This window comes from Oncorhynchus kisutch, linkage group LG19 (genome assembly GCF_002021735.2).
Source record: "Oncorhynchus kisutch isolate 150728-3 linkage group LG19, Okis_V2, whole genome shotgun sequence".
Classification (NCBI taxonomy): domain Eukaryota; kingdom Metazoa; phylum Chordata; class Actinopteri; order Salmoniformes; family Salmonidae; genus Oncorhynchus; species Oncorhynchus kisutch.
This window is the reverse complement of record NC_034192.2, coordinates 1,021,150-1,047,174: the sequence shown is the minus strand read 5'-3', so window position 1 is coordinate 1,047,174 and position 26,025 is coordinate 1,021,150. Positions and strand designations below refer to the sequence as shown.

General features: G+C 44.5%; 1 protein-coding gene across 4 annotated transcripts; it reads left to right on the top strand.

Moving 5' to 3' along the window:
- Positions 1-25,432, top strand: LOC109878565 (inosine-5'-monophosphate dehydrogenase 1b). 4 transcript variants are annotated; one of them, XM_031797401.1, is made up of 15 exons: positions 1-598; positions 6,121-6,219; positions 6,367-6,447; positions 12,158-12,206; positions 15,262-15,363; positions 15,559-15,633; positions 15,775-16,069; positions 17,641-17,840; positions 18,909-18,999; positions 19,173-19,268; positions 19,755-19,898; positions 21,003-21,147; positions 21,874-22,017; positions 22,113-22,196; positions 23,115-25,432. In XM_031797401.1, exons 1-15 carry the CDS (start codon positions 360-362, stop codon positions 23,134-23,136), a joined length of 1,866 nt encoding a protein of 621 aa, XP_031653261.1. In that variant the 5' UTR covers positions 1-359; the 3' UTR covers positions 23,137-25,432. The 4 variants fall into 4 exon arrangements, with proteins under 4 accessions (XP_031653261.1, XP_031653262.1, XP_031653264.1 ...); XM_031797403.1 differs by lacking the exon at positions 1-598 and adding an exon at positions 3,364-3,642; XM_031797402.1 differs by lacking the exon at positions 6,367-6,447 and having other exon boundaries at positions 3-598.
- Positions 25,433-26,025: the final 593 nt, after the last annotated feature.

Genomic DNA, 26,025 nt, shown 5'->3' with positions numbered 1-26,025 from the left:
TTTGTATCAGACCTGGGATTCGAAAACAAAGTTGACGCAAAAGACAACACTGGAGCTATGAGACCAAGATAAGAATGTGTTGAACCAGGGAACGTGTTGTGTCTCTCACAAGTAGCTCTGTTTTTCAAACTCAGGTCCTCAGCTCCTTTGACTCGTCTGGTTGGTTGGCTGAGATCGTTCTAATTTGTTCTGTTCTGTGGGAATTGTTTTGAGCTGGTAGCCCGGTTCAGGAACACCCAGTCCCTACGTGACTTGAGTCCACTTGAGGGACGTCACCGACAGAAGGGTCAGAGGGCGACGGTGAGGTCACCGACCAGAGTGAGAGACTGGAGAAAGAGAGCTTGGCAATTGGACCCAACATGGAGGGGTACGGCTACGAACACTTTGGGGTGGATGGAGAGCGGGACAGCCACCAGATGGACTACCGGAGGATCGTAGGGGACACAGAGCTACCCCGTCCCAGCTCCAACCCTTCACCGCAAGACGCGGAGCACCTCTTCCGCCTCAGCCCCCATGGGCATGGGCATGGGCACGGGCATGAGACGGCCGCCCAGCGATACAGCGCCACCCGCATCCAGGCTGGCTTTGGCCCCGAGAGGTGAGTCGGGCAAAGCAAGATTATGGTTAAAGCTGTACTAGAGTATTACTTAGTGAAATAAACTGGCATCCATTTGAAAAGAACAACATATTAGTGAAGGGCCAGGCAAAAAAGATTTTTAGATACTTGCTGAAATGTAGAATAGTTTACTGGCGTAGCAACTCGTAGAAATCCAACCTGAGTTGGAGTTGCACCACACGGGGTTGGTGGCACCTAATTGGGGAGGACGGGCTCATGATATTGACTTGAGCCAATGGTATCAAATGTATCAAACACATGGTTTTAATGTGTTTAATGCCATTCCATTTACTCCCTTCCAGCCATTATTATGAGCTGTCCTGCCCTCAGCACTTCCTGTGAGTTTCACCCCGTTTTGCCCTCAGAACAGTCTCAATTGGTCGGGGCATGGACAAGGTGTCGAAAGCGTTCCAAAGGGAAGCTGGCCCATGTTGACTCCAATGCTTCCCACAGTCAAGTTGGTTGGATGTCCTTTGTGTGGTGGACCATTCTTGATACACACGGGAAACTGTTGAGCATGAAAAACCCAGCAGCGTTGCACATCTTGAGACACTCAAACCGGTGGCCTCGCACCTACTAGCATACCCTGTTCAAAGGTACTTAAATATTTTGTCTTGCCCATTCACAATGGCACACACACACAATCAATGTCTCAATGCTTAGAAATCCTTCTTTAACCTGTCTCCTCCCATTCAACTACACTGATTGAAGTGGATGTAATAAGTGACATCAATAAGGATCATAGCTTTCACCTGGATTCACCTGGTCAGTCTATGTCATGGAAAGAGCAGGTGTTTCTAATTTGTTGTATATTCAGTATATATTTGACTAATGAGCATTCAAGCTGTGGCATTAGTTCCTCCCACTTGTTTTGACTACTTTTCATTACTCTGCTTTCACCATGGTTACAATATGTAAATACAGCCCATTGAGTAGTATCAGTTTACACTGCCACATAGCCCTGTGTTTAGCCTGGCTTGTCAATAACCTTGAAGTTAAATCTCCTCGTTAGCCCATAATGAAGCTCTAGGACACCTGTGTCTTATATGGTTTATGGCGAGTCATTCTGAGGGCGGCCCCTAAACACAGTGGCCTACTCTGATGCCAAAACAACAGAAACTGCCTCAAGGCTATTTTTGGAGTGGCAGGTCCCCCTTATGCCTTGCAGCTAGGGCAGCAGGTGGAGAGCTTAATGGGATCGGGTTTGAATCAATGCTTGAAATAGCCACCGGGTGTGCATAGAGGAATCTCTGACCCATATTGTGGGCGACCCACATTTAAAGCAATGAACTCATGCACAGACACAGTACCCGCCAGATCACCTTGGTACTTGTCAAGGCTGGGAAGGCCCTCTGTGTTTTGCTTAGTACTGGAGGAGGGGCTCCTGGTATAGTGCCACACAGGGAGTAGACCAAGGGACAATATACATCCCCATGATAAATGTACTTGGGGTGAATTCTGTTTTAATGCAGGGTGGATCACTAGTCACCATTACAAATGCATTTGGTTTTATTTGCTCTGAATATCTGTGTGTTGGTTGAGTGCACACAGCGACAGCAGTCCCACTCCATTTCATGCACAGGATCAAGAGTGCATGGGTTAGAATTCCTCACTCTCCAGGAAACGATGGTGACAAGGAAGAACAAAATTTTAATTTATTGCGACATTGCTTGCGTGATGGTAGGTTGCAATTGTTTGTCAGTGACTACCGTCAGCCACTGATGGTATTGACAGCAGTGAGCTGTCCGTCCTCCTTTTACAAAGGTGTGTGCTTGTGAGGGAGGTCTACTTCATCTGTCTGTGTATGTCTGTGTACGTGTGTGTGTGTGCTCCTCTTCCCAACCCTGAACCATCACAGACATGGGAGAGTGTGGAACTGTTTGGTACGCAATGCTTGTGGATTCACAGGTCAACATACAGCACAATAGGCCAAGCATAAATAATTCAGTCTGATTCTCCCAAATCCGTCAGCTTGAATGCCAATGGTCTATTGACTTTTGTGCTTTTATTATCTGAATGGTCTCGACAGATGATAAAGGACGGGGCCATTCTCTCTTTCTGTTTTAAACAGTCTGTCCTGCATTTGAAAGTGAAAGGCATAGGCCATGATATACAAGATAAGAAGGAGAAAATTAGGGTAAATTCCATCAATGTGTAGCCTCATCTACTGTAAATGTGTCAAATGTGATCTAGGCTATTTAAGGAGGTATGTAGCCTGGCTGGCTCTACTGGTCAGTTGAGGTCAATCTAGACCAGAAAATGCCACTGTCATCCGTATAATTGGTTACTAGTAACTGGTTGCATGTGACTTGTAAATCGGACAGTGGTGCTGTTCAGTTAATACCACCAAACGTTGCACCTCACTGAACCATCTGAGAATAGTTGATTTGTGGGTTTTGTCAAAATACAAAAGTCACTTTAGATTGATAAGTAGATAAGCATTATAAAAGTTGATTTCTACACATTTGAATGATTTATGATTCTTGATTGATCCAAAAACGGATGGTAGGAGGGCTATTTTTGTGGATATATGTGGGTTATAAAATGATAATATATGGACATTGGCACTGCCAGAATATAGTGCCAATTTCCCTGTAGCCTAAATGCATGATTTTCTCCTCCAAAAGATGTATGGTCTGCACTATGCATATTAGGTATATTACATAAATTACAAGGACATAATCTCACTAACCTGTAAAGTCTGTGATTGAGTTGGGATTTTACCCTCATGTTTTCGTATTCAATGAGCGCCCCACGTGGGAGGAGAGGGGATGTGACGCATCCATTTTCGACGCTTCTGCGAAAATATTCTTCTTCTTATTTAACGCGTATACACTAGCAGCGAAAGGCAATCAAATTTGGACCAGCCTCGCATCATCACTTGAGTTTGTAGTAGGGGAATTAATTGTGGGTTGGTTCCCTCCATAATAGAGAAAGCACACATTGCTTCCGCTCATTTTGGACTTGCTAGCTACAGCTGGAAAGTTCGCATTTCCGAACACCTTCAACGTGGTCAGCTTCAAGAGGTAGAAAACGGGCTGGAATTGATTTTTTGTTTCACATTTTCTTAACGTAGCTAACATTAGGTAACTGTAAGTAAGACTAAACACGTGGTGAGGTGGCTAATTGCATAGAATACAGAGCATCTTCAGTAATGAGTTGAAACATGTTAGTTAGCTTGCTAGCCGGCTACCGCTAGCTGACACATGCTCCTGCTGAATAACGCACTGATCATTTTGACCTGCGTGGCAAGAAATTAGATGGCTAATTTATAGTGCAGCTTTGGTGATAAAATACATTGCAAACGATATGTTAAAGACATCATGATGGATGGAAATCTATAAATACTTAGGCTGCGGACAGTTTGCTAGATTCGTCATTAATCGTTAATATAGCCATGTTTTATTCTCCCCGCATGTATTTTGGGCTCAAGGCATTGTAACCATTGTTAGGTACTTAGCTGTACAGTAGCCAGATAACGGTTGTAAGTGCTAGCTAACTACTGTAGCTAGCTACGGTATTGACAGGCATTGCTCACGGTTGCCTTTCAGCAGCTATCCAGAACACTGTAGGTAGTCTGGATAAATATGTGCTTGAAGGAAACGTTTTTGCGGAACACATCATTGTTTAACACGCTTGATGGCTGTTTTGTTTGCATGGACAGCCACCACAAGCAATAAAGATGTGCTCTATTTTCCTGGTGTTTATCCAGTAAATTGTCAAATATATATATCAAACATGAAAAAATGTAAAGCAACGTGTTTTATTTAACATTAGTGCTGCTGCTATTTTAGGCATGTATATTTACACAACCGTGCATGAAAGGGTTAATTTCGTAAGGCTATATTTTGCCAGCATGCCCCCTCTAATAGAAAGGTTTCTTATAGATGTTAGTGGGTCATCCACATTTTGAAAACGCATAGTCGTTAGGTCGCAGCGATCTGGGTTTGTAAGTTCGGCTAGGTTTCAGTTTGACTATTTAAAGAAGTCATGATTTCAGGTTCGATAATAACAACACATAATGAAACTGTGAATAAAATGTCCATGATAGTAGTGGCTGCTTATCACTTAACCATTTATTCACATTATTTTACTTCAATACAATATTTCAGTTTGGTATATTACATTTGTTTTATTTGATGACTATTTCATTCCAAGTCATCTCACCTCTATAGAGCTGCTGTCTGACAAAATCACAATTTTAGTATTTCTTCAATGTAAACAAGGCATACTTTTTTGACTGCTGAATACCAACTGTCAATTTCAGGTAGAGATACTTTTGTGTATGTGGACACACCTTCAGATTAGTGGATTCGGCTATTTTAGCCACATCCGTTGTTGAGAGGTGTATAAAATCGAGCACACAGCCAAAGCAATCTCAATAGACAAACATTGGCAGTAGAATGGCCTTACTGAAGAGCTTGGTGACTTTCAACGTGGCACCTTCATAGGATGCCACCTTTCCAATAAGGCAGTTATACTTCTGCCTTGCTAGAGCTGCCCCGGTCATCTATAAGTGCTGTTATTGTGAAGTGGAAACGTCTGGGGGCAAAAACGGATCAGCCACGAAGTGGTAGGCCATACAAGAACACAAAGCAGGAGTGCTGAAGCGCATAGTGTGTAAACATTCTGTCCTCGGTTGCAACACTCACTACCAAGTTCCAAACTGTCTCTGGAAGCAATGTCAGCACAAGAACGGTTCGTCTGGAGCTTCATGAAATGGGTTTCCATGGCCGAGTAGCCACACACAAGCCCACGATCACCATGCACAATGCCAAGCGTTGGCTGGAGTGGTGTTAAGCTTGCTGCCATTGGACTCTGGAATGATGAATCATGCTTCACCATCTGGCAGTCCGATGGACAAATCTGGGTTTGGCGGATGCCAGTAGAACGCTACCTGCCTGAATGTATAGTGCCAACTGTTAAGTTTGGTGGAGGATGAATAATGGTCTGGGGCTGTTTTTCATGAGTGGAGGCTATTGTAGCAGCAATGTGTCCGTATAAATGCCCATAATTTTGGAATGAGATGTTCTACGAGCAGGTGTCCACATACTTTTGGTTGTGTAGTGTACCTCGTGAAGCAACTGCTCTCCTTTCGAATTAGCCTTATCTCTTTAATGTAGCAAGCTAAAAGAAACACAGATGGACAAGTAGGCATGAAATGGATTATGGTCATTATAGGTAAATACCACGTTTTCCATGCTAAACTATGTAGAATATTGGCCTTTTGGAAACTACAACTCCCTACTACATCAAACAGTTCGGGCTTGATATCATTTGTCTCATTGATATCACAGAAGAAACCTGAACGAAATGCCTTGTTTAAATAATACAATGACAACAAAACACCAGCGTTTTGGGTTAATCACTCAGCACTAATAGTCATTCACAGGCGCAAAGCGTCGTCACCTTTTAACCCCTTCATCTATTGATGGCTAATTATATTTGAAAATGCATCGAATGCTACAATCTAATGCCTGCTTGTCGTCCTTTTCATTTGACAGCATGGCTGATTACCTGATCAGTGGTGGTACGGGCTATGTCCCAGAAGACGGACTCTCCGCACAACAGCTTTTCTCCGTTGGAGACGGCCTCACCTACAAGTAAGTTCAGTTCAACCACAATACAAATGCCAAATAGAACCGTATTGTGCAAGTACGCTCTCGTACTGTCCAAACCTAAGCGCAAGCGATGATGGACGATATGCGGGCGGCGCTTTGTAATGATGGCCAACACGTTTTGAATCGCAGATCTGCTCAACAACAGTCTGTTGTCGCTGATGGTCAAACGGCAGAAGAGCTATGCTCTAAAGGCGACGGGTTGACTTACAAGTGAGTAAAACGGTTGACTTTTCAACCATTTTGACACTATATACACTATACTGTAAAAATGTCTTGTCTCCAAACGATGAGTTCATATAGGGGAAGCAAATGATTGTCCCATTAAAAATAGATTTAATTGAATCAATAAGGTGCCTTGTTGATGAATTTGGCAGAAGTAAACACCACATTCGCCACCAATTGTATTTTAATTTTTAGCTGGCTGAGAAAAACACTGATCTGTACAGATGAATGAGTAGGACAGGGGTAGTGGGGGTTGATTGCTTATTAACCTGATCTGTACAGATGAATGAGTAGGACAGGGGAGGTGGGGGTTGACTGCTTATTAACCTGATCTGTACAGATGAATGAGTAGGACAGGGGTGGTGGGGGTTGATTGCTTATTAACCTGATCTGTACAGATGAATGAGTAGGACAGGGGGGGTGGGGATTGATTGCTTATTAACCTGATCTGTACAGATGAATGAGTAGGACAGGGGTGGTGGGGGTTGATTGCTTATTAACCTGATCTGTACAGATGAATGAGTAGGACAGGGGTGGTGGGGGTTGATTGCTTATTAACCTGATCTGTACAGATGAATGAGTAGGACAGGGGTAGTGTGGGTTGATTGCTTATTAACCTGGTCTGTACAGATGAATGAGTAGGACAGGGGTGGTGGGGGTTGACTGCTTATTAACCTGATCTGTACAGATGAATGAGTAGGACAGGGGTAGTGGGGGTCGATTGCTTATTAACCTGGTCTGTACAGATGAATGAGTAGGACAGGGGTGGTGGGGGTTGATTGTTTATTAACCTGATCTGTACAGATGAATGAGTAGGACAGGGGTTGATTGTTTATTAACCTGATCTGTACAGATGAATGAGTAGGACAGGGGTTGATTGTTTATTAACCTGATCTGTACAGATGAATGAGTAGGACAGGGGTGGTGGGGGTTGATTGCTTATTAACCTGATCTGTACAGATGAATGAGTAGGACAGGGGTGGTGGGGGTTGATTGCTTATTAACCTGATCTGTACAGATGAATGAGTAGGACAGGGGTGGTGGGGGTTGATTGCTTATTAACCTGATCTGTACAGATGAATGAGTAGGACAGGGGTAGTGGGGGTTGATTGCTTATTAACCTGGTCTGTACAGATGAATGAGTAGGACAGGGGTGGTGGGGGTTGACTGCTTATTAACCTGATCTGTACAGATGAATGAGTAGGACAGGGGTAGTGGGGGTTGATTGCTTATTAACCTGGTCTGTACAGATGAATGAGTAGGACAGGGGTGGTGGGGGTTGATTGTTTATTAACCTGATCTGTACAGATGAATGAGTAGGACAGGGGTTGATTGTTTATTAACCTGATCTGTACAGATGAATGAGTAGGACAGGGGTAGTGGGGGTTGATTGCTTATTAACCTGATCTGCACCATAGCATGATATTTGCTTCCGGTAATGATATGACTGCATCTTTAACTGCTATTTGATTCTTTGAGACATTCAATCACTATCTAATCTATCTAGTAATGACATCTGACATCTGACTGCACTCATATCCTAAGGCCCTTTCTTTATCTGCTCATTTCATATTCACTTGTTTTTACTTTCACTGAATAACCCTCAATTCACTTTCACTCTGTTTAAAACTAACTTGATTTCAACAAGCGAAGCATTGGACTGCCCCAATATGGCAGACTGTCATTGCATTGTATGTTGCCACAGCAAGCTACTTCACTAATTTCACCCCTTTGCCCAAGACTGTTGCCCAAAACTCTCTGCATCGTTTTGCTTCTTGAACATACCTCTGGCTAGAGGACTTGACAAAAATGACTATCTGCTATAAAATGCTTCCAACACCTACTTGTTAAAATAGAGTAACATTCACGTCCTTGTGTTGATGTTGTAGCCTATGTCTTTTGACTATATGTGGCTCCGTCCCAAATGGTACCCTGTCCCCTACAAAGTGCATTACTTTTGACCATAGGGAATAGGGTGCCATTTAGTATGGAACCTATGTTACAGATTAAATGGATACCGTAGGGCCTCCCAAGTGGTGCAGCAGTGCTCTGACGAGCCGGGCGCTTGCAAGCTGACACGGTAGCCAGTTGGACGGTGTTTCCTCCGACTCATTGGTGCAGCTGGCTTCCGGGTTAAGCGAGCAGTGTGTCAAGAAGCAGTGCGGCATGGCAGGGTCGTGTTTCGGAGGACGCATGGCTCTTGACCTTCGCCTAAACGGAGTCCGTAGGGGAGTTGCAGCAATTGTACAAGACTGTAACTGCTAATGAAATATCATGAAATTGGGGGAGGGGGGGCGGGTAAAAGTTGTAAAAAATCTATATATATATTCATTCTAAACCGATTATGTGGCGTTTGTGAGAAAAACAATATTTAGACAACAAGCAGGTACAACTCAACCATTTTGTTTCTTACAGTTGAACCCTAATTGCTGCTGTAAGTTGCTCTGGATAAGAGCGTCTGCTAAATGACTAAATGTTTTGGTTCAGACTTAACATCCACACAATAATGGTATTCACTATTTACACTACACATTTGAATGGAGAGTTAGTCCCAGTTCACAGGGGTTAATTGATTAGGTAATGTATGTGTGTGTGATACCGGCGAGTCCCTCCACTCCTTAATGAAGCACGTCCTGCTTAAAGGCAAGGCAGAGCACATGACTAGCCCGAGGTACTGTCATGTGAGCGTTTCGGGGGACGACATCAGAGGAAGTCTGGGCCCGTATTACCTGTATCATACAGCTGTGTCTCCACCATGGCAACCACAGACAACTGCCTCACAAACATGGCAACCCAGGACGGTAGCGACAGTGGCTCAATCTCAATTCGTCTTTCCCTATCTCCTCGGCTCCTTTTTAACCCTATTAAAGGAGGTCTAAAGTCACTCCCCTTGGACTTTCTTCTCCAATGTATTTTGAGAGGGAGGCGGGGATGCAAGGAATCGAAGGCAAGATAAATTGAGAAAGCCAGATGTATTCTCACTGGCTCTAAGGCCTACTGGCTTTGAGGTGTCTGCTTACCTGTTGCTGCTGTAATCTGGCAGGCTTACTGTCCACACAAACACGCTGGAGCTGAATACACGCTCCCTTATGAAAGTGTTCACCAGGGTGAGCTGAGATGCTCTGTCAGGGTCTCAAGGCCATTTCACCAAGCTGGATCAGGGTGAGCTGAGATGCTCTGTCAGGGTCTCAAGGCCATTTCACCAAGCTGGATCAGGTTGAGCTGAGATGCTCTGTCAGGGTCTCAAGACCATTTCACCAAGCTGGATCAGGGTGAGCTGAGATGCTCTGTCAGGGTCTCAAGACCATTTCACCAAGCTGGATCAGGGTGAGCTGAGATGCTCTGTCAGGGTCTCAAGACCATTTCACCAAGCTGGATCAGGGTGAGCTGAGATGCTCTGTCAGGGTCTCAAGACCATTTCACCAAGCTGGATCAGGGTGAGCTGAGATGCTCTGTCAGGGTCTCAAGACCATTTCACCAAGCTGGATCAGGGTGAGCTGAGATGCTCTGTCAGGGTCTCAAGACCATTTCACCAAGCTGGATCAGGGTGAGCTGAGATGCTCTGTCAGGGTCTCAAGACCATTTCACCAAGCTGGATCAGGGTGAGCTGAGATGCTCTGTCAGGTTCTCAAGACCATTTTACCAAGCTGGATCAGGGTGAGCTGAGATGCTCTGTCAGGGTCTCAAGACCATTTCACCAAGCTGGATCAGGGTGAGCTGAGATGCTCTGTCAGGGTCTCAAGACCATTTCACCAAGCTGGATCAGGGTGAGCTGAGATGCTCTGTCAGGGTCTCAAGGCCATTTCACCAAGCTGGATCAGGGTGAGCTGAGATGCTCTGTCAGGTTCTCAAGACCATTTCACCAAGCTGGATCAGGGTGAGCTGAGATGCTCTGTCAGGGTCTCAAGACCATTTCACCAAGCTGGATCAGGGTGAGCTGAGATGCTCTGTCAGGGTCTCAAGGCCATTTCACCAAGCTGGATCAATATTCTTTCAGCAACTCAACATTTTCTAGTACAGCAGATGATTCTGCTGCATGTTATTATCATATATTACACCTGTCATAAAGAATTCATCAATGCAGTCATTTTCTGTCAAAGGCTTCATGGGATGATTCCATGATGATGTCTTATGATCACAGCCACCTAATCATCCTCGGCTTCTAATTAGCCCCATTCAAGCCCCCTCATCTCTCCAACGCAATTCTCTCCCGGGACATTGGTGTAGAAGACTATATTCTCAATCCACTTATGTGGCAAAGGGACGAGAAATGAAAAGATTACAATCGTGACATAATTCTTCATGTGTAGTGCACTGCCTTTGCAGAAGTGTAGAACCACGTTATGAAGTAATGCTATCCAGGCTTGTCAAATTGTCTGCATGAAATGAAGATGAATCAAGTCGCACCCAGCATTACTAGGGCCCGAAGCGGTTTTAATAACAGAACTGTCAGGCAATAGATATTTAAACATTAATAGTATGCAAGACTAGACAGGTAAGTGCACTCTAAATCAGACCTACCCACTTTCTCTACTTAGTGGTTGAATGGTCATAACCGTTTGGCTCATGCTGGTTAGGGGTTGGTCTGGCTAGTGAGAGCTGATCCAGAACCTGTGGAGGTTTGTGGTTTCCTTAAATGCTGGCAGATATTTTCCCCTCTGCCTCTCTGTGCCAGACTGTGTTGATGTTTGTGAGGTGTCTGGCGGTTGCAGGCGGACCCCTCCCTGTCCCGTTTGGTAGACATATTTTAGGCCCCATCTCTTCACCCACACAGGCGGAGGAGAGAGAGGAATGGTCTGACGGATGATAAAGGACAGGGGGCCATTCTCTCTCTCTGTTTTTGTTTCTCTCGCTCCTCCTGTTCTATCTGCTTTAGGGCCATTCTCTCCTGCTCTCCATCTTATTCTGGTTTTCACTTTTTCCACATCTCTCTCTCTCAGACAAAGACTCACTTATTCGTCTCTCCCTCTCTGTCCAGTCTGTCTGTTTTCACACCCATCTGCCAAACCACCAGATCCACCCATCTGTGAAAAACACATCATCCTTCTTTTTCCCTCTGTCTCATATGCTCTCTACCGCTCTCTCTCTGCCTGCCATTGTGTTCATACAGTGTAAGAAATGAAGTTGAACCCCAGATGCTTTTGTCAAGCACTGGACTAACGGGGTGAGACAGTGTTTCTCTTTAGACTAGAGTACAAGGCAAAGGGAAGGGGCAGCTTGATCAGCGATCACTAGAGGGCGAACTTATGAACGTACAATTTTTGGGATCAAGACATTTTCCATTAGTTCTTAACGCAAACTCACTTGTAGTTTAGTTTATTCAAATTTATATCACGGGCAACTTTCGGGTCAGACTCCTCAACCATTGCGAGAACTATTTTTCCCTATATCGTTACCAGGCTCGGTCGAAGTGGCAGTTCTAGGGGCTAATTTGCACATATTCCCCTTTTGGCTTTCAACACTTCCTGCTATGGACCCAACTCCAACATGGTGGAGGTACTTGTAAACGTTGAAATTGGGTGGGGAAAAGGGTGAGGGGTTTATAATAGGCCACTTCTGACCCACTGTCACCAGTTGGCTGGCAGTTGCATTGCACTGCACTATGAATCTTGTAGTCCTCTTGTCTTAAGCCATCTTTCTTTAGTCATGACAACCTGTGAACCTTGACCCCTGACCTTTTGCTCTGTCTGTCTTTCAGCGACTTCCTGATTCTGCCGGGCTTCATTGATTTTACCTCAGACGATGTGGTGAGTAGTCCTCTCTTCTCTGACTGTCAAGACCTTCCAGAAAGCTAAGACAATTCAATATAGCTTTTGAGCTACAGACTACCCTTCGACCTAGCTTCAGCCTACTGTTCTGTTCATGGGCTCAATTCCACTTTGTTCTGAGACCCTCTTCCCTAGCCCATTCCTCTTAAGTGTTCAGAGTAATGGGGTAGAGTAATGGGCAATACGATGAAGGCTGCTCTTAGCCTGTTGAACTGGTGTCCTCCAGTTTTACATTTTTTTTTCATATAACCTTTATGTAACTAGGCAAGTCGGTTAAGAACAAATTCTTATTTACAATGATGGCCTACCTGGGAACAGTGAGTTAACTGCCTTGTTCAGGGGCAGAACTACTAAATATATATATATTTTTTTAAACAACACATTTTTACCTTGTCAGCTCAGGGATTCGATCCAGCAACCTTTCGGTTACTGGCCCAACGCTCTAACCACTAGGCTACCTTCTGGTTACTGGCCCAACGCTCTAACCACTAGGCTACCTTCTGGTTACTGGCCCAACGCTCTAACCACTAGGCTACCTTCTGGTTACTGGCCCAACGCTCTAACCACTAGGCTACCTTCTGGTTACTGGCCCAACGCTCTAACCACTAGGCTACCTGCTGGTTACTGGCCCAACGCTCTAACCACTAGGCTACCTGCTGGTTACTGGCCCAACGCTCTAACCACTAGGCTACCTGCTGGTTACTGCCCCAACGCTCTAACCACTAGGCTACCTGCTGGTTACTGGCCCAACGCTCTAACCACTAGGCTACTTTCTGGTTACTGGCCCAACGCTCTAACCACTAGGCTACCTGCTGGTTACTGGCCCAACGCTCTAACCACTAGGCTACCTGCCGCCCCTACGCTCTAACCACTAGGCTACCTGCTGGTTACTGCCCCAACGCTCTAACCACTAGGCTACCTGCTGGTTACTGGCCCAACGCTCTAACCACTAGGCTACCTGCTGGTTACTGCCCCAACGCTCTAACCACTAGGCTACATGCCACTCCTACGCTCTAACCACTAGGCTACCTGCCGCCCCAGACTGGTCCTTCCAGATCTCTGAAAACTACAGGGATAATGACTATGGGTGCACCAAGTGGGAGCAGTACTGCTTCCTACACATTCCTTATTATTTCAGCAGACACTCCTTGCCAGAGCCACTTCTGAAACCAAAGCCTTTTTACAGTATGCTGTGTCCACACAGATGCACAAACCACCCTCTGCATTCAAAGCCAAAACCTCATTTTGTAATTGCAGCTTTTCCAAAAATGCTCTCAGCTTCCTTCGTCATCCCTAACCTCCTAGCCACCCTATTTTTACCAAGATGGCCTCCCACATCTGGTCTCTCTGTCTTTCTGTCTCTCTCTGTTTACGGTTGTGCCTGGTTGGTTGGTTGCTCACTCTTCTCTCAGGGGATGATGTGAGCGTTAATCTCAGGCTTTATGTGAAATCCCCCTGCCCTTCTCTCTCGTCCATCAGGAGTTTTTAATCTAATTGATATCTCTAATCTCCTTTTTTGTCCAGACTAGAACACAGCTCTTGTTGCTGTGGAAGGTGCCTGTCTGCGTTGTTGCCGTGGCGTTGTGGGTAGTCTCCGTAGGGTTGTAACCTGGTCTATTTTCTTGACGGTGGAGTCAGTCTCTGGGAACTTGGACGAGCCTGTGTTTGTCTGTCTCAACTGTGAATACAGTCAAAGTTCATGCAATAATATTTGTTTACACTAGTTTAAAATAGACCCCCCCACCCTCTTCCACACAGGGATGTTTTATAAGTGTGAGGTGGGCTTCTGTCTGGTGTTTTAATGGGGAAATTATTGCTGGTCACACCATGTGCAGAGGTGGTCTCTCAATTTTAAAGGTTAGTAGAATTTGGCAGGGTGGTGCAGTTGAGCTAACAAAATGGCTGCCAGTGTCCAGCCTTTTTCTTCACCCCCCCCCATTTCAGAAACAGAAATAGTTGGTATGGTAGTTTACATTTGCCAAAGATGAGGGAGGACAGCTCTTGATGTCATAAAATGCACACTGGTTTTCTCATGCCATGTTTTCCCTCCCAGCTGAGACTGTGGAAGTGGCTGGGATTGTTTTATTGTTTTATTTTAGAAAAGGGAACTTTCCCAGTGTGTTGGCAGATAGTTTCTAACAAGGTCACGGCCTGATTGTGCAAAAACGTCCCCTCAGTCACATGCATCAGTTTAGTCAAAGCAACATCGGTCTTGTCTTTCTGATGACAGGTTTCTACATTTTTATTTTTTATTTTTTATTTTTTAAACATTTATTTAACTAGGCAAGTTAGTTAAGAACAAATTCTTATTTACAGTGACGACCTAGCCCGGATGATGCCGGGCCAATTGTGCGCTGTCCTTTGGGACACCCAATCACAGCCGGATGTGATGCAGGAGGCCAGATGGCGATGTCTGCTTTCCAGTTGCATGTTCTTTACTTGCTGTTCCAACTCTCATCTGAGACTTTGAGACTCATCGTCCAGTCAGCCATTGAAAGCATGCTTGAGAAACGTGACCAAAAGCTGTCATTTTCCTTAGGCCAATCCACATAGGACAAATTTGCTTGTTGGAGCATGTCTGCCCCCTAGTGGACAACTGAGAAAGCAACCTTTACCATTACAAGTAATGATGGTCACCACCCGCCAACCCCTCTTTTATTCTACTGCTACTCTCTGTTCAACATATATGCATAGTCACTTTAACGATATGTACATACTACCTCAATCAGCCTGACTAACCGGTGTCTGTATGTAGCCTCGCTACTTTTATGGCCTCGCTACTTTTATGGCCTCTCTACTGTATATAGCCTGTTTTATTCCTTTACTTACCTATTGTTCACCTAATACCTTTTTTGCACTTTTGTTTAGAGCTTGTAAGTAAGCATTTCACTGTAAGGTCTACACCTGTTGTATTCAGAGCACGTGACAAATAAACTTTGATTTGATTTAATATTATCTAGTGTGCTGAATGACTGATTTCCTAAACATGTTGTGGGTTATTGAGCCAATATGTCCTCCTTACTTTCTCCACCAGGACCTGACCTCTGCCCTGACCAGGAAGATCACCCTGAAGACGCCTCTCATCTCCTCCCCCATGGACACAGTCACAGAGTCATCGATGGCCATCGCCATGGCGGTGAGACCTTGCAGCCTGACATTCGAGCCAGTACAAAATATATATATGTGTGTCCTCTATGCTAGAAATGACTGTGCGCTTTCCACATCCGTCACATTCTAAGTGTTTTGTGTTGCTGGGGGGAAACGTACCATAAACAGTATTCCGTCTCCCAAAAGTGTGTTTTATTTGTCGGGTGTTTTTGAATGCCTTTAGCTCATGGGAGGCATCGGCCTCATCCATCACAACTGCACCCCTGAATTCCAAGCCAACGAGGTCCGCAAGGTTAAGGTGAGACCCCATAAACGCCTATGGAAGCATTTACCCTTTGTAGTTAATGACTTGCATCATTTTATATTGATTGGTATTAAATGGGTTGCGGTGCATCTATAAACATGATGGTTTATTAACAGATATTTGTTGTTTGTCCAGAGGTTTGAGCAGGGCTTCATCACAGACCCTCTTGTAATGAGCCCGCGTCACACGGTGGGGGATGTGTTCGAGGCCAAGACTCGCCACGGCTTCTCTGGCATCCCCGTCACCGAGACTGGCAAGATGGGCAGCAAGCTGGTGGGCATCATCACCTCCAGAGACATCGACTTCCTCTCCGAGAAGGACCACAGCCGACCACTGGAGGAGGCCATGACTAAGAGGGAGGAGCTAGTGGTGGCCCCAGCCGGTGTCACGCTGAAAGAGGCTAACGACATTCTACAGCGAAGCAAAAAAGGTGAGCCAGTCGGTACAGTCCTAGGAGTCTATTGTGGTCTGTTTTCTGGTACATTGTTCTATTGTATCATCCTCAACTTATTATTGACTAGATTGTCTTTGGTTTGCTGTACAAGGTCATTTATGAACTGTTTGAGGTTAGATGGCAGAATTACTTGGTCACCTTTAACTTCTTGGTGACAGGGGGGCAGTATTGAGTAGCTTGGATGAATAATGTTCCCAGAGTAAACTGCCGCTACTCTGTCCCAGATGCTAATATATGCAAATTATTAGTATTGGATAGAAACACTGAAGTTTCTAAAACTGTTTGAATGATGTCTGTGAGTATAACAGAACTCATATAGCAGGTGAAAACCTGAGACAAATCCAACCAGGAAGTGGGAAATCTGAGGTTTGAAGTTGCATTTAAGTGATTGCCTATCCAATATGCTGTGTCTATGGGGCCAGATTGCACTTCCCAAGGCTTCCAGCCGATGTCAACAGTCTTTAGAAAGTTGTTTGAGGCTTCTATTGTGGAAGGGTGTTGAATAAGAGCTGTTTCAACAAGTGGACTAGGCTGAGGCCAATCAGTTGTTTACTGTGCGGTGTTCCTTTTTTTTCCTCTGTAATGAATAGGCTATTGTCCGCTTGGAATATTATTGAAGATTTATTATAAAAAGACCCTAAGGATTGATTGTAAACATCGTTTGACATGTTTCTTCAAACTGTAATGGAACTCTTGACTTTTCGTCTGGATTTTGTGCTCACGCATTGTGCCTTTGGAACAGTGAACTAAAAGCGCGAACAAAACGGGAGTATTTGGGCATAAATATGGACGTAATCGAACAAAACAAACATTTATTGTGGAAGTCCTGGGAGTACATTCCGACTAAGATCAGTAAAGATAACATTATAAAACTTCACTTATTTATGACTTTTGTTGACTCAATTTGGCGGGTAACTGTATGGCTTGCTTTTGTGACTGAAGGCTGTTCTCAGATGATTGAATATTGTGGTTTTGCCGTAAAGCTTTTTTTAAACCTGACACAGCGGTTGCATTAAGAACAAGTTTATCTTTAATTCTATGTAAAATATGTATCTTTCATCAAAGTTTATGATGAGTACTTCTGTTATTTGATGTGGCTCTGCAATATTTCCGGATATTTTGGAGGCATTTCTGAACATGGCTCCAATGTAAACTGAGGTTTTTGGATATAAATATGAACTTGATCGAACAAAACATACATGTATTGTATAACATTGAGTCCTGGGAGTGTCATCTGATGAAGATCATCAAAGGTTAGTGATTAATTTAATCTCTTTCTGATTTTTGTGACGCCTCTCTTTGGTTGGAAAATGGCTGAATGCTTTCTGTGAATCGGACACTGTGGTTGGATTAACGAGAAGTGTATCTTTAAAATGGTGTAAAATACTTGTATGGTTGAGGAATGTTAATTATGAGATTTCTGTTTTGAATTTGGCGCCCTGCACTTTCACTGGCTGTTGGCGAGGTGGGACGCTAGTGTCCCGAAAGATCCCAGAGAGGTTAACAAAGTCCCCCCCCCCCCCCCCCCACACACACACCACCACCAGGCAAGCTGCCCATCGTGAATGACAGTGATGAGCTGGTGTCCATCATCGCCAGGACAGACTTGAAGAAGAACAGGGACTACCCCCTGGCCTCCAAAGACTCTCGCAAACAGCTGCTGTGCGGAGCCGCCATCGGCACCAGGGACGACGACAAGTACAGACTGGACCTACTGATGCAGGCTGGGGTCGACGTGGTCGTACTGGTGGGTTTGAGGTTATTTTTTATTTATTTTTTATTTCACCTTTATTTAACCAGGTAGGCTAGTTGAGAACAAGTTCTCATTTACAACTGCGACCTGGCCAAGATAAAGCATAGCAGTGTGAACAGACAACACAGAGGTACACATGGACTAAACAATTAACAAGTCAATAACACAGTAGAGGAATAAAGTCTATATACATTGTGTGCAAAAGGCATGAGGAGGTAGGCGAATAATTACAATTTTGCAGATTAACACTGGAGTGATAAATTATCAGATGGTCATGTACAGGTAGAGATACTGGTATGCAAAAGAGAAGAAAAGTAAATAAATATAAACCGTATGGGGATGAGGTAGGTAAATTGGGTGGGCTATTTACCGAAAGACTATGTACAGCTGCAGCGATCGGTTAGCTGCTCAGATAGCAGATGTTTGAAGTTGGTGAGGGAGATAAAAGTCTCCAACTTCAGCGATTTTTGCAATTCGTTCCAGTCACAGGCAGCAGAGAACTGGAACGAAAGGCGGCCAAATGAGGTGTTGGCTTTAGGGATGATCAGTGAGATACACCTGCTGGAGCGCGTGCTACGGGTGGGTGTTTGCTATCGTGACCAGAGAGCTGAGATAAGGCGGAGCTTTACCTAGCATAGACTTATAGATGACCTGGAGCCAGTGGGTCTGGCGACGAATATGTAGCGGGGGCCAGCCGACTAGAGCATACAGGGCGCAGGTTATGGTTAGGATACAGATGGGGTTTGGGTTTGGGTAGATGGTTGACCTGTTTATACAGTTTTGGTGGACATGGTGGTTAGGGGTTGACCTGTTTATACAGTTTTGGTGGACAATGGTTGACCTGTTTATACAGTTTTGGTGGACAATGGTTGACCTGTTCATACAGTTTTGGTGGACAATGGTTGACCTGTTCATACAGTTTTGGTGGACAATGGTTGACCTGTACATACAGTTTTGGTGGACATGGTGGTTGTGGTCGAGTTACGGTTGGGTTTCAGGTCTAAATGGCAGTAGACCGTGTCACTGCAGTGCAGACATGACTTGTTTTCTCTGTTTCTGCAGGATTCCTCACAAGGCAACTCTGTGTATCAGGTCAACATGATCAACTACATCAAACAGAAGTACAGCGAGCTGCAGGTGGTGGGAGGGAACGGTGAGAGAGTGGAGCGCTGGGACAGGATTTATCACTATATGACACTTCCAGCCATCCAGTTTCAGATTTTTGAGAGGCTATCAAGATCGGTCTTGGGGGGAAAATACATTAGACACTTACACACCAAACCTTTCTTTTCCTGCCTTCTGATGATGTGGTGTTGTCTCTTGTAGTGGTGACGGCAGCCCAGGCCAAGAACCTGATTGATGCAGGAGTGGACGCTCTGAGAGTGGGCATGGGCTGTGGCTCCATCTGTATCACCCAGGAAGGTAGTGACCCCACCCCCTGATACTATCAACCTTACAGGATCAATTCACAACTGAATGCAGGAGAGGACTGTTGCTGGTTTTAAATTTCAACCCACTTGCGGAATTGACTGAGTTGAAATGGAATTGACCCAACCCAGAATCTACACCTTGAGTGCAATGTGCGATTTGGAATTGTAGTATTACGTCTAAATGTTATGAGTTTAGTGATATTAAATAGAAATGTGATAATTCGCATAGGATTCTCTACCCATAGCAGCTGGCTTTGGATCAGTTCTAATGTATAGGTCAACCGCTGAAGCTACATAGCAAAACTGGAGAAGGATCAGAGCAGCGAGTAACCAACCAAGATGCTACGCTAGTTGCTAGTCTCTGTCGTTGTGGTGATTTATGAAGGATCTCCTCTCGGTTACCATGGCGACAACTTTCTCCACAGCATTACATTCAGCAAATGATGGCAAATGCATTTCCTGTCTCCGTCTCCCATAGTGATGGCGTGCGGGCGGCCTCAGGGCACCTCGGTGTATAAGGTGGCAGAGTATGCTAGACGTTTCGGTGTGCCAGTCATCGCAGACGGCGGCATTCAGACCGTGGGCCACGTGGTCAAGGCTCTCTCACTCGGGGCATCCACAGGTACCTTTCGTTCACTTAATTGCGTTCGCTCTTTCATAGTCATTCATTGTTTCATTGTCATGCATTCATTACCATTCACTCTTCTGTTGTCATTTATTCACCCATTCATTCATTCATTAGCTTAATCCTTCATGAACCCCTTTTATAGCATGCACTAGGTCAATATGGTTAATTTCATAGGCTAGAATAGGTATATAGCAGGGCTGTCCAATTTCGGTCCTGGAGGGCCAAAACGCTTCTGGTTTTCATCCTCTCCTTCTAATCATTCAGACCTGGGACACCAGGTGAGTGCAATTAACTACCAGGTAGAACCAGAAACCAGAAGTTTTTCAGCCCTTCAGGAGCAGAATTGAATAGCCCAGGTCTATAGTCTTACAGTATCTTGATGTCTTTGTGCTAGTTTTGTTTACCACTGTTGATCTCACCTCTATTAATCTAATCCACTGTTGATCTCATGTCTATTCTAATCCACCATTGAGCTCATGTCTATTCCTCTAATCCACCGTTGAGCTCATGTCTATTCCTCTAATCCACCGTTGAGCTCATGTCTATTCCTCTAATCCACCGTTGAGCTCATGTCTATTCCTCTAATCCACCGTTGAGCTCATGTCTATTCCTCTAATCCACCGTTGAGCTCATGTCTATTCCTCTAATCCACCGTTGAGCTCATGTCTATTCCTCTAATCCACCGTTGAGCTCATGTCTATTCCTCTAATCCACCGTTGAGCTCATGTCTATTCCTCTAATCCACCGTTGAGCTCATGTCTATTCCTCTAATCCACCGTTGAGCTCATGTCTATTCCTCTAATCCACCGTTGAGCTCATGTCTATTCCTCTAATCCACCGTTGAGCTCATGTCTATTCCTCTAATCCACCGTTGAGCTCATGTCTATTCCTCTAATCCACCGTTGAGCTCATGTCTAATCCACCGTTGAGCTCATGTCTATTAGAGGAATAGACATGAGATCATGTCTATTACTCTAATTCATTCAAAGCTGATTGATGGTAATCGATATAACAAAACACTAGCTGTAATGACAATTAGTTCGAGAAATGTGTACCAACCAATGATTTTGAGTTATGACTTCTTCCACCCCTCCCCAGTGATGATGGGCTCGTTGCTAGCGGCGACCACGGAGGCTCCGGGGGAGTACTTCTTCTCGGACGGCGTGCGGCTGAAGAAGTACCGCGGCATGGGCTCTCTGGACGCCATGGAGAAGAGCACCAGCAGCCAGAAACGCTACTTCAGGTAGGGAGGACATCACACACTAGAGCTGCAGCCCAAATCACATCCTATTCCCTGGCCTGTATAGTGCACTACTTCTGACCAGGGGCCATAGGGAATAGGGTGCCATTTGGGACGTAGACTAACTCTTGATCAGACATTAAAATTCATAGGAGGGTTGGAATGAAGACCAGGTAAACAAAGTTATTGCACATCAACAGTTGCTGTTAATTAAAAACGTTTTATGGCTGGGGGGCAGTATTGAGTAGCTTGGCTGAATAAGGTGCCCAAAGTAAATGGCCTGTTTCTCAGTCTCAGTTGCTATTATATGAATATTATTAGTAGTATTGGATAGAAAACACTCTGAAGTTTCTAACACTGTTTGAATGATGTCTGTGAGTATAACAGAATTTTAATTATGAGATTTCTGTTTTGAATTTGGCGCCCTGCACTTTCACTGGCTGTTGTCATATCATCCCGTTAACGGGATTGCAGCCCAAAGAGGTTTTAATCGCTGATGAGTGAAATTAATATTTTATGTCTGATTATATACATGTATTTATTGGTTTTGTCCTTCATTCAGACGGTTCACATTGTGATACAATATATGACAAATGTAAGTCATTTTCTCAAAACAAATGGTGCCAACTTTCCTGTGTTTAAGCTGCTCTCTGTGCTCTCATTAGAGAATTTCGCTGTCCATCAGCAGTGTCTAACCCGTCTCTGTGTTCTGACTGGCTGATTCCACAGTGAAGGGGACAAGGTGAAGGTGGCTCAGGGCGTGTCCGGCTCTGTCCAGGACAAGGGCTCCATCCACAAGTTTATCCCCTACCTGATCGCTGGCATCCAACATGGCTGTCAGGACATCGGCGCCAAGAGTCTCTCTGTTCTACGGTGAGTTGTGTGTGTGAGGTAGAGGGGACCAGTGTGTGAGCTCTGATAGTGTGTGTGTGACTGAGTGATCTCTGATATTGTGTTGTTTTCCACAGCTCCATGATGTACTCTGGAGAGCTGAAGTTTGAGAAGAGGACCACGTCTGCTCAGGTGGAAGGAGGAGTCCATGGGCTTCACTCGTACGTTGGACTCTGTCTCCCACACACACACGCACACAGTGGAATTTAAATGTGTGTGTGTAGCAGTAGATAGCCATGACTTTTCTACAACTGATAGTGTTGCCTCTTTCTCAGACATCAGTCCTCTTTCTCTCTCTGTCTTTCACCATAGATGTTCTGTTGTTCCATGTAAGTACACGTACATAGACCTGTGAAGTGAAGGGTGTGGCCTAGTGGTGGGCCCCACATCTCCATTTGCATGTAGAACAACTCTCCCCTTGTTTCTAAATTGAATGGTTAAGTTTGATCTTGTTGATTAAATGATCCAGGTGGGAAATGTAAATCTTACCTTTAGATAAGTGCTTCCCATCTTGATGTTTGAATCTGGCAGCTAGCCTATAAGGACGGCTAATATGGCGATGTGACGTTCCCCTTCAGACTATTATCTTGTTAGTGGGAGGAGGGGTGCTCGCCATTACGTATTTCATTTTTGAATGGGGATGAATTATGGGAAGCTTTGTTAGTCTCCTCTCTCTGTCCACTAGCCTCCTTCTATCCTCTCCTTCCCCAGTTATCCATAGGGCAGATAACCTTGTAATAAGTATACTGGCAAGATGATGGGGGATTGAATGGGATTTGTCAACCTTTGTTTTATAGTTGAATCAGTATCTTATTGCTTAGACAGATTGATAGCTGATGTAGTAGGAAAGGGTTCTATCCGGTTGTTTTAGAGCAGGTAATAGGAATTGTTTTGTGTTTTAGAGCAGGTAATGGGAATTGTTTTGTGTTTTAGAGCAGGTGATAGGAATTGTTGTGTGTGTTTTAGAGCAGGTGATAGGAATTGTTTAGTGTGGTCGTTATATTATTGATTATCATTAACTGATTGATGGTATCATTGTGTTTTCGCGATGCCCTCTCTCTCTCTCTCTCTCTCTGCAGTTACGAGAAACGACTTTACTGATGGAGGGGCCAGAAAGAAGCTGACTAGGGCCGCCCCCGACGCCCCCACCCCCGTTGTGACCAAACGTACCCGCCACATCTGACACCCACCTCATCACTCTCCCTGCCGACTCCCCACACACCCCACGGGAGAGGTCTGGGGGGAACACCTGCAAAACAAACACCATCACCTGGGAAACATGGGATTTTGCACTTACGAAGCGGAACATCAGGGTTTTCACCATAACCCCCTCCCAGAATACCGGTCCCCTTGGGGTGTGTGAGAGCGTGTTGAAGGAAGTATTTGTGCGTGTGTGTGTGTGTGTGTGTGTGTGTGTGAGGACAAACTCAGTGAAGAAGGTGCTGTTATGCTATCTTCCTCTTCCTGGTGAAAGTGAGAGAGCCATACTGTCACCCCTCTGTATTCCCTGGGATCTGCTCGTACCGACACCTCCACATCAGAAGCCACAAACATCCCAATCAAACTATATATGTGGAAAAACACTTGTCTTGCTACTCTGTGTGCAAGTGTATTCTGGCAATCCTCCTTTATCTATGTAGTCAGCTCTGTTTATGCAGAAAGATGGTAACTGCTTTGAGAAAAGTATATTCTGTTAAACTTTTGACTGATTCAACTGACAGACTCATTGGCTGGGACTCTAGACTAGGTGACGTTCCCTCGCTGTAGTGGCCATGTCCATACCCCCCTTGACTGTGATTCAACTGACAGACTCATTGGCTGGGACTCTAGACTAGGTGACGTTCCCTCGCTGTAGTGGCCATGTCCATACCCCCCTTGACTGTGATTCAACTGACAGACTCATTGGCTGGGACTCTAGACTAGGTGACGTTCCCTCGCTGTAGTGGCCATGTCCATACCCCCCTTGACTGTGATTCAACTGACAGACTCATTGGCTGGGACTCTAGACTAGGTGACGTTCCCTCGCTGTAGTGGCCATGTCCATACCCCCCCTTAGTCGACGTGAACCAATCAACTAGTGGCCTATCACAATGCTTCTAGTGTGTTGAGAGCACGGTTGGGGCCAAAAGATAGACATCGGCCATAGATCGGCAAGGGACGTTTTTTAAAACCACAGTGTCGGTCTCAGATGGGTAATGCGATAATCTTTTAGACTGGAATGAAACGAGTTTAGAGAATTGTTTGATTTAAAAGCTGCAGAGCAGGGTTCCCCAACTGGTAGCCCACGTGCCAAATTTGACCCACGTGGTTTAATTTGGCCCCCCCCCCCGGTAAATAAATAATTATTATGCTTGGAACAAAAGAGTGTAAAAACACCAGTTAATCAGAACCAAGTGATTTTAATTTTGGATATCTGTTCCCAAGTTTTCCTACAGATAATAAATACAGAGATGTCATCGTATACTAAATGTAAACAAGGTTTGAAATGATTGTTTAAGTTATATCTGTTTGGGCCTCCTGCGGTCAATTTGCAGTCTACAAAGTATTTGTAATTATGTTCCGGCCCCTGCTCATCCACCCAAGAAATCGTCCCGAGGCTGAATCTAGTTGACGATCTCTGCTGAAGAAAGACCCAGCGGCTCGAAGGAGCATGAAGGGTTTTGATATGTATGTTTTTTAAAGCCTCAACACGGCTCTATTTATATTCCGCTTTTTTCTAATTCCGTACATACTGCCAAATGTATCAACATGCTCTCTGTTACACTTTGGTGTTATTAATACTAAAAGCCCAAATTTAAAGCTACGAATCGCCAGCAATGTAGTCCCTCGCTCCACCCCTGTCCCAGATTGTGGCACCGATTGCTAGCAGCTTTGACCTGCTCTGATTACCAGAGATATGCCTTGAAATGGTGGTCGATGATGACCGCACAAGACGGAAAGTCTTAAATTCCCGTAAGAACTGTGTATGTGCATGGCGCTATACATCCTCCTCACCCCCTTTCTCACTGAGATGCCATATCTATATCATTCAGCTTGTGTAGGAATAGATTTTTCTAACTTTTTTCGTAAACAATGTCTTTTTTGCCAGATGTTTTTTTTAGGATGTCTCTAAGCTGTAGGAGTGACTTTCTTTCCGTTTTGTGCTAATGTACTTTGCCCTACCGGGACCTCACTTGACTAACAGTACTCTTACAGTTGACATGAATATTAAGTAAATATGTACATGAAGATGTATGGAGAATTATATACCTGTATCCTGTTTGAAATGGTTGTTTGCAGTCTCCCACCTTTAGTTATAAGAATCTCCACTGACTATGAAACAGGCCTTGTTTACAATGGGATTACAACAGAAACCGGTCCCTAATGCTGTAAAACAATAAAAGTCCAAATATGTTGATTTGTGGGTTGTTATTAAGGCTGGGAATTGCCAGGGACCTCAGGATACAATATATTGTCACGATACTTGTGTGCTGATACAATATGTATTACGATTCTATATGTATTGCGATTCAATGTTCCAAACATATTTCTCACCATATGTCTGCTGCAGAGGGACAAGAGTCATGAGTTTTGATCAGTCGTGGAAGTAAAAGTGTTGAATACAAACTGTCTACCTAATTTAAAAAGATTGCGATCAAGCTATGAAGTAAGAATTCTGGTGTATTGGGGCAGGTACAGCCAACTGGTGCAAAAATAATACTTTGTTGTCAAAAATATCCCCAAATGTAACTATAGAAGATACGTTCTACATGACCTGAAACTTGGTGGAAACAAAACATGCACACGTAAATGTTGACATTTCTCTTTATTTAATCATGTTTTGAGTAAAGTATTTTTTTAACATTAATAAAATTCCAAGCGGCTGATAAAATGTACTGTGTGTCAGTCCGAAGTTAAAGCACAATAGTATCGGTGCTATCCTACCAGTATAGTTCACTGCTGCTCCGCTACAATGTTGCTGTTAGTTCAAATCAAGCTTTCCTGTATTGG

Coding starts and splice junctions, on each gene's coding strand:
- LOC109878565 (XM_031797401.1), top strand. CDS start 360: ATGGAGGGGTACGGCTACGAACACTTTGGGGTGGATGGAGAGCGGGAC. Junction 12,207..15,261: donor ATTTTACCTCAGACGATGTG/GTGAGTAGTCCT, acceptor TTTCTCCACCAG/GACCTGACCTCTGCCCTGAC. Junction 22,197..23,114: donor GGAGTCCATGGGCTTCACTC/GTACGTTGGACT, acceptor CTCTCTCTGCAG/TTACGAGAAACGACTTTACT.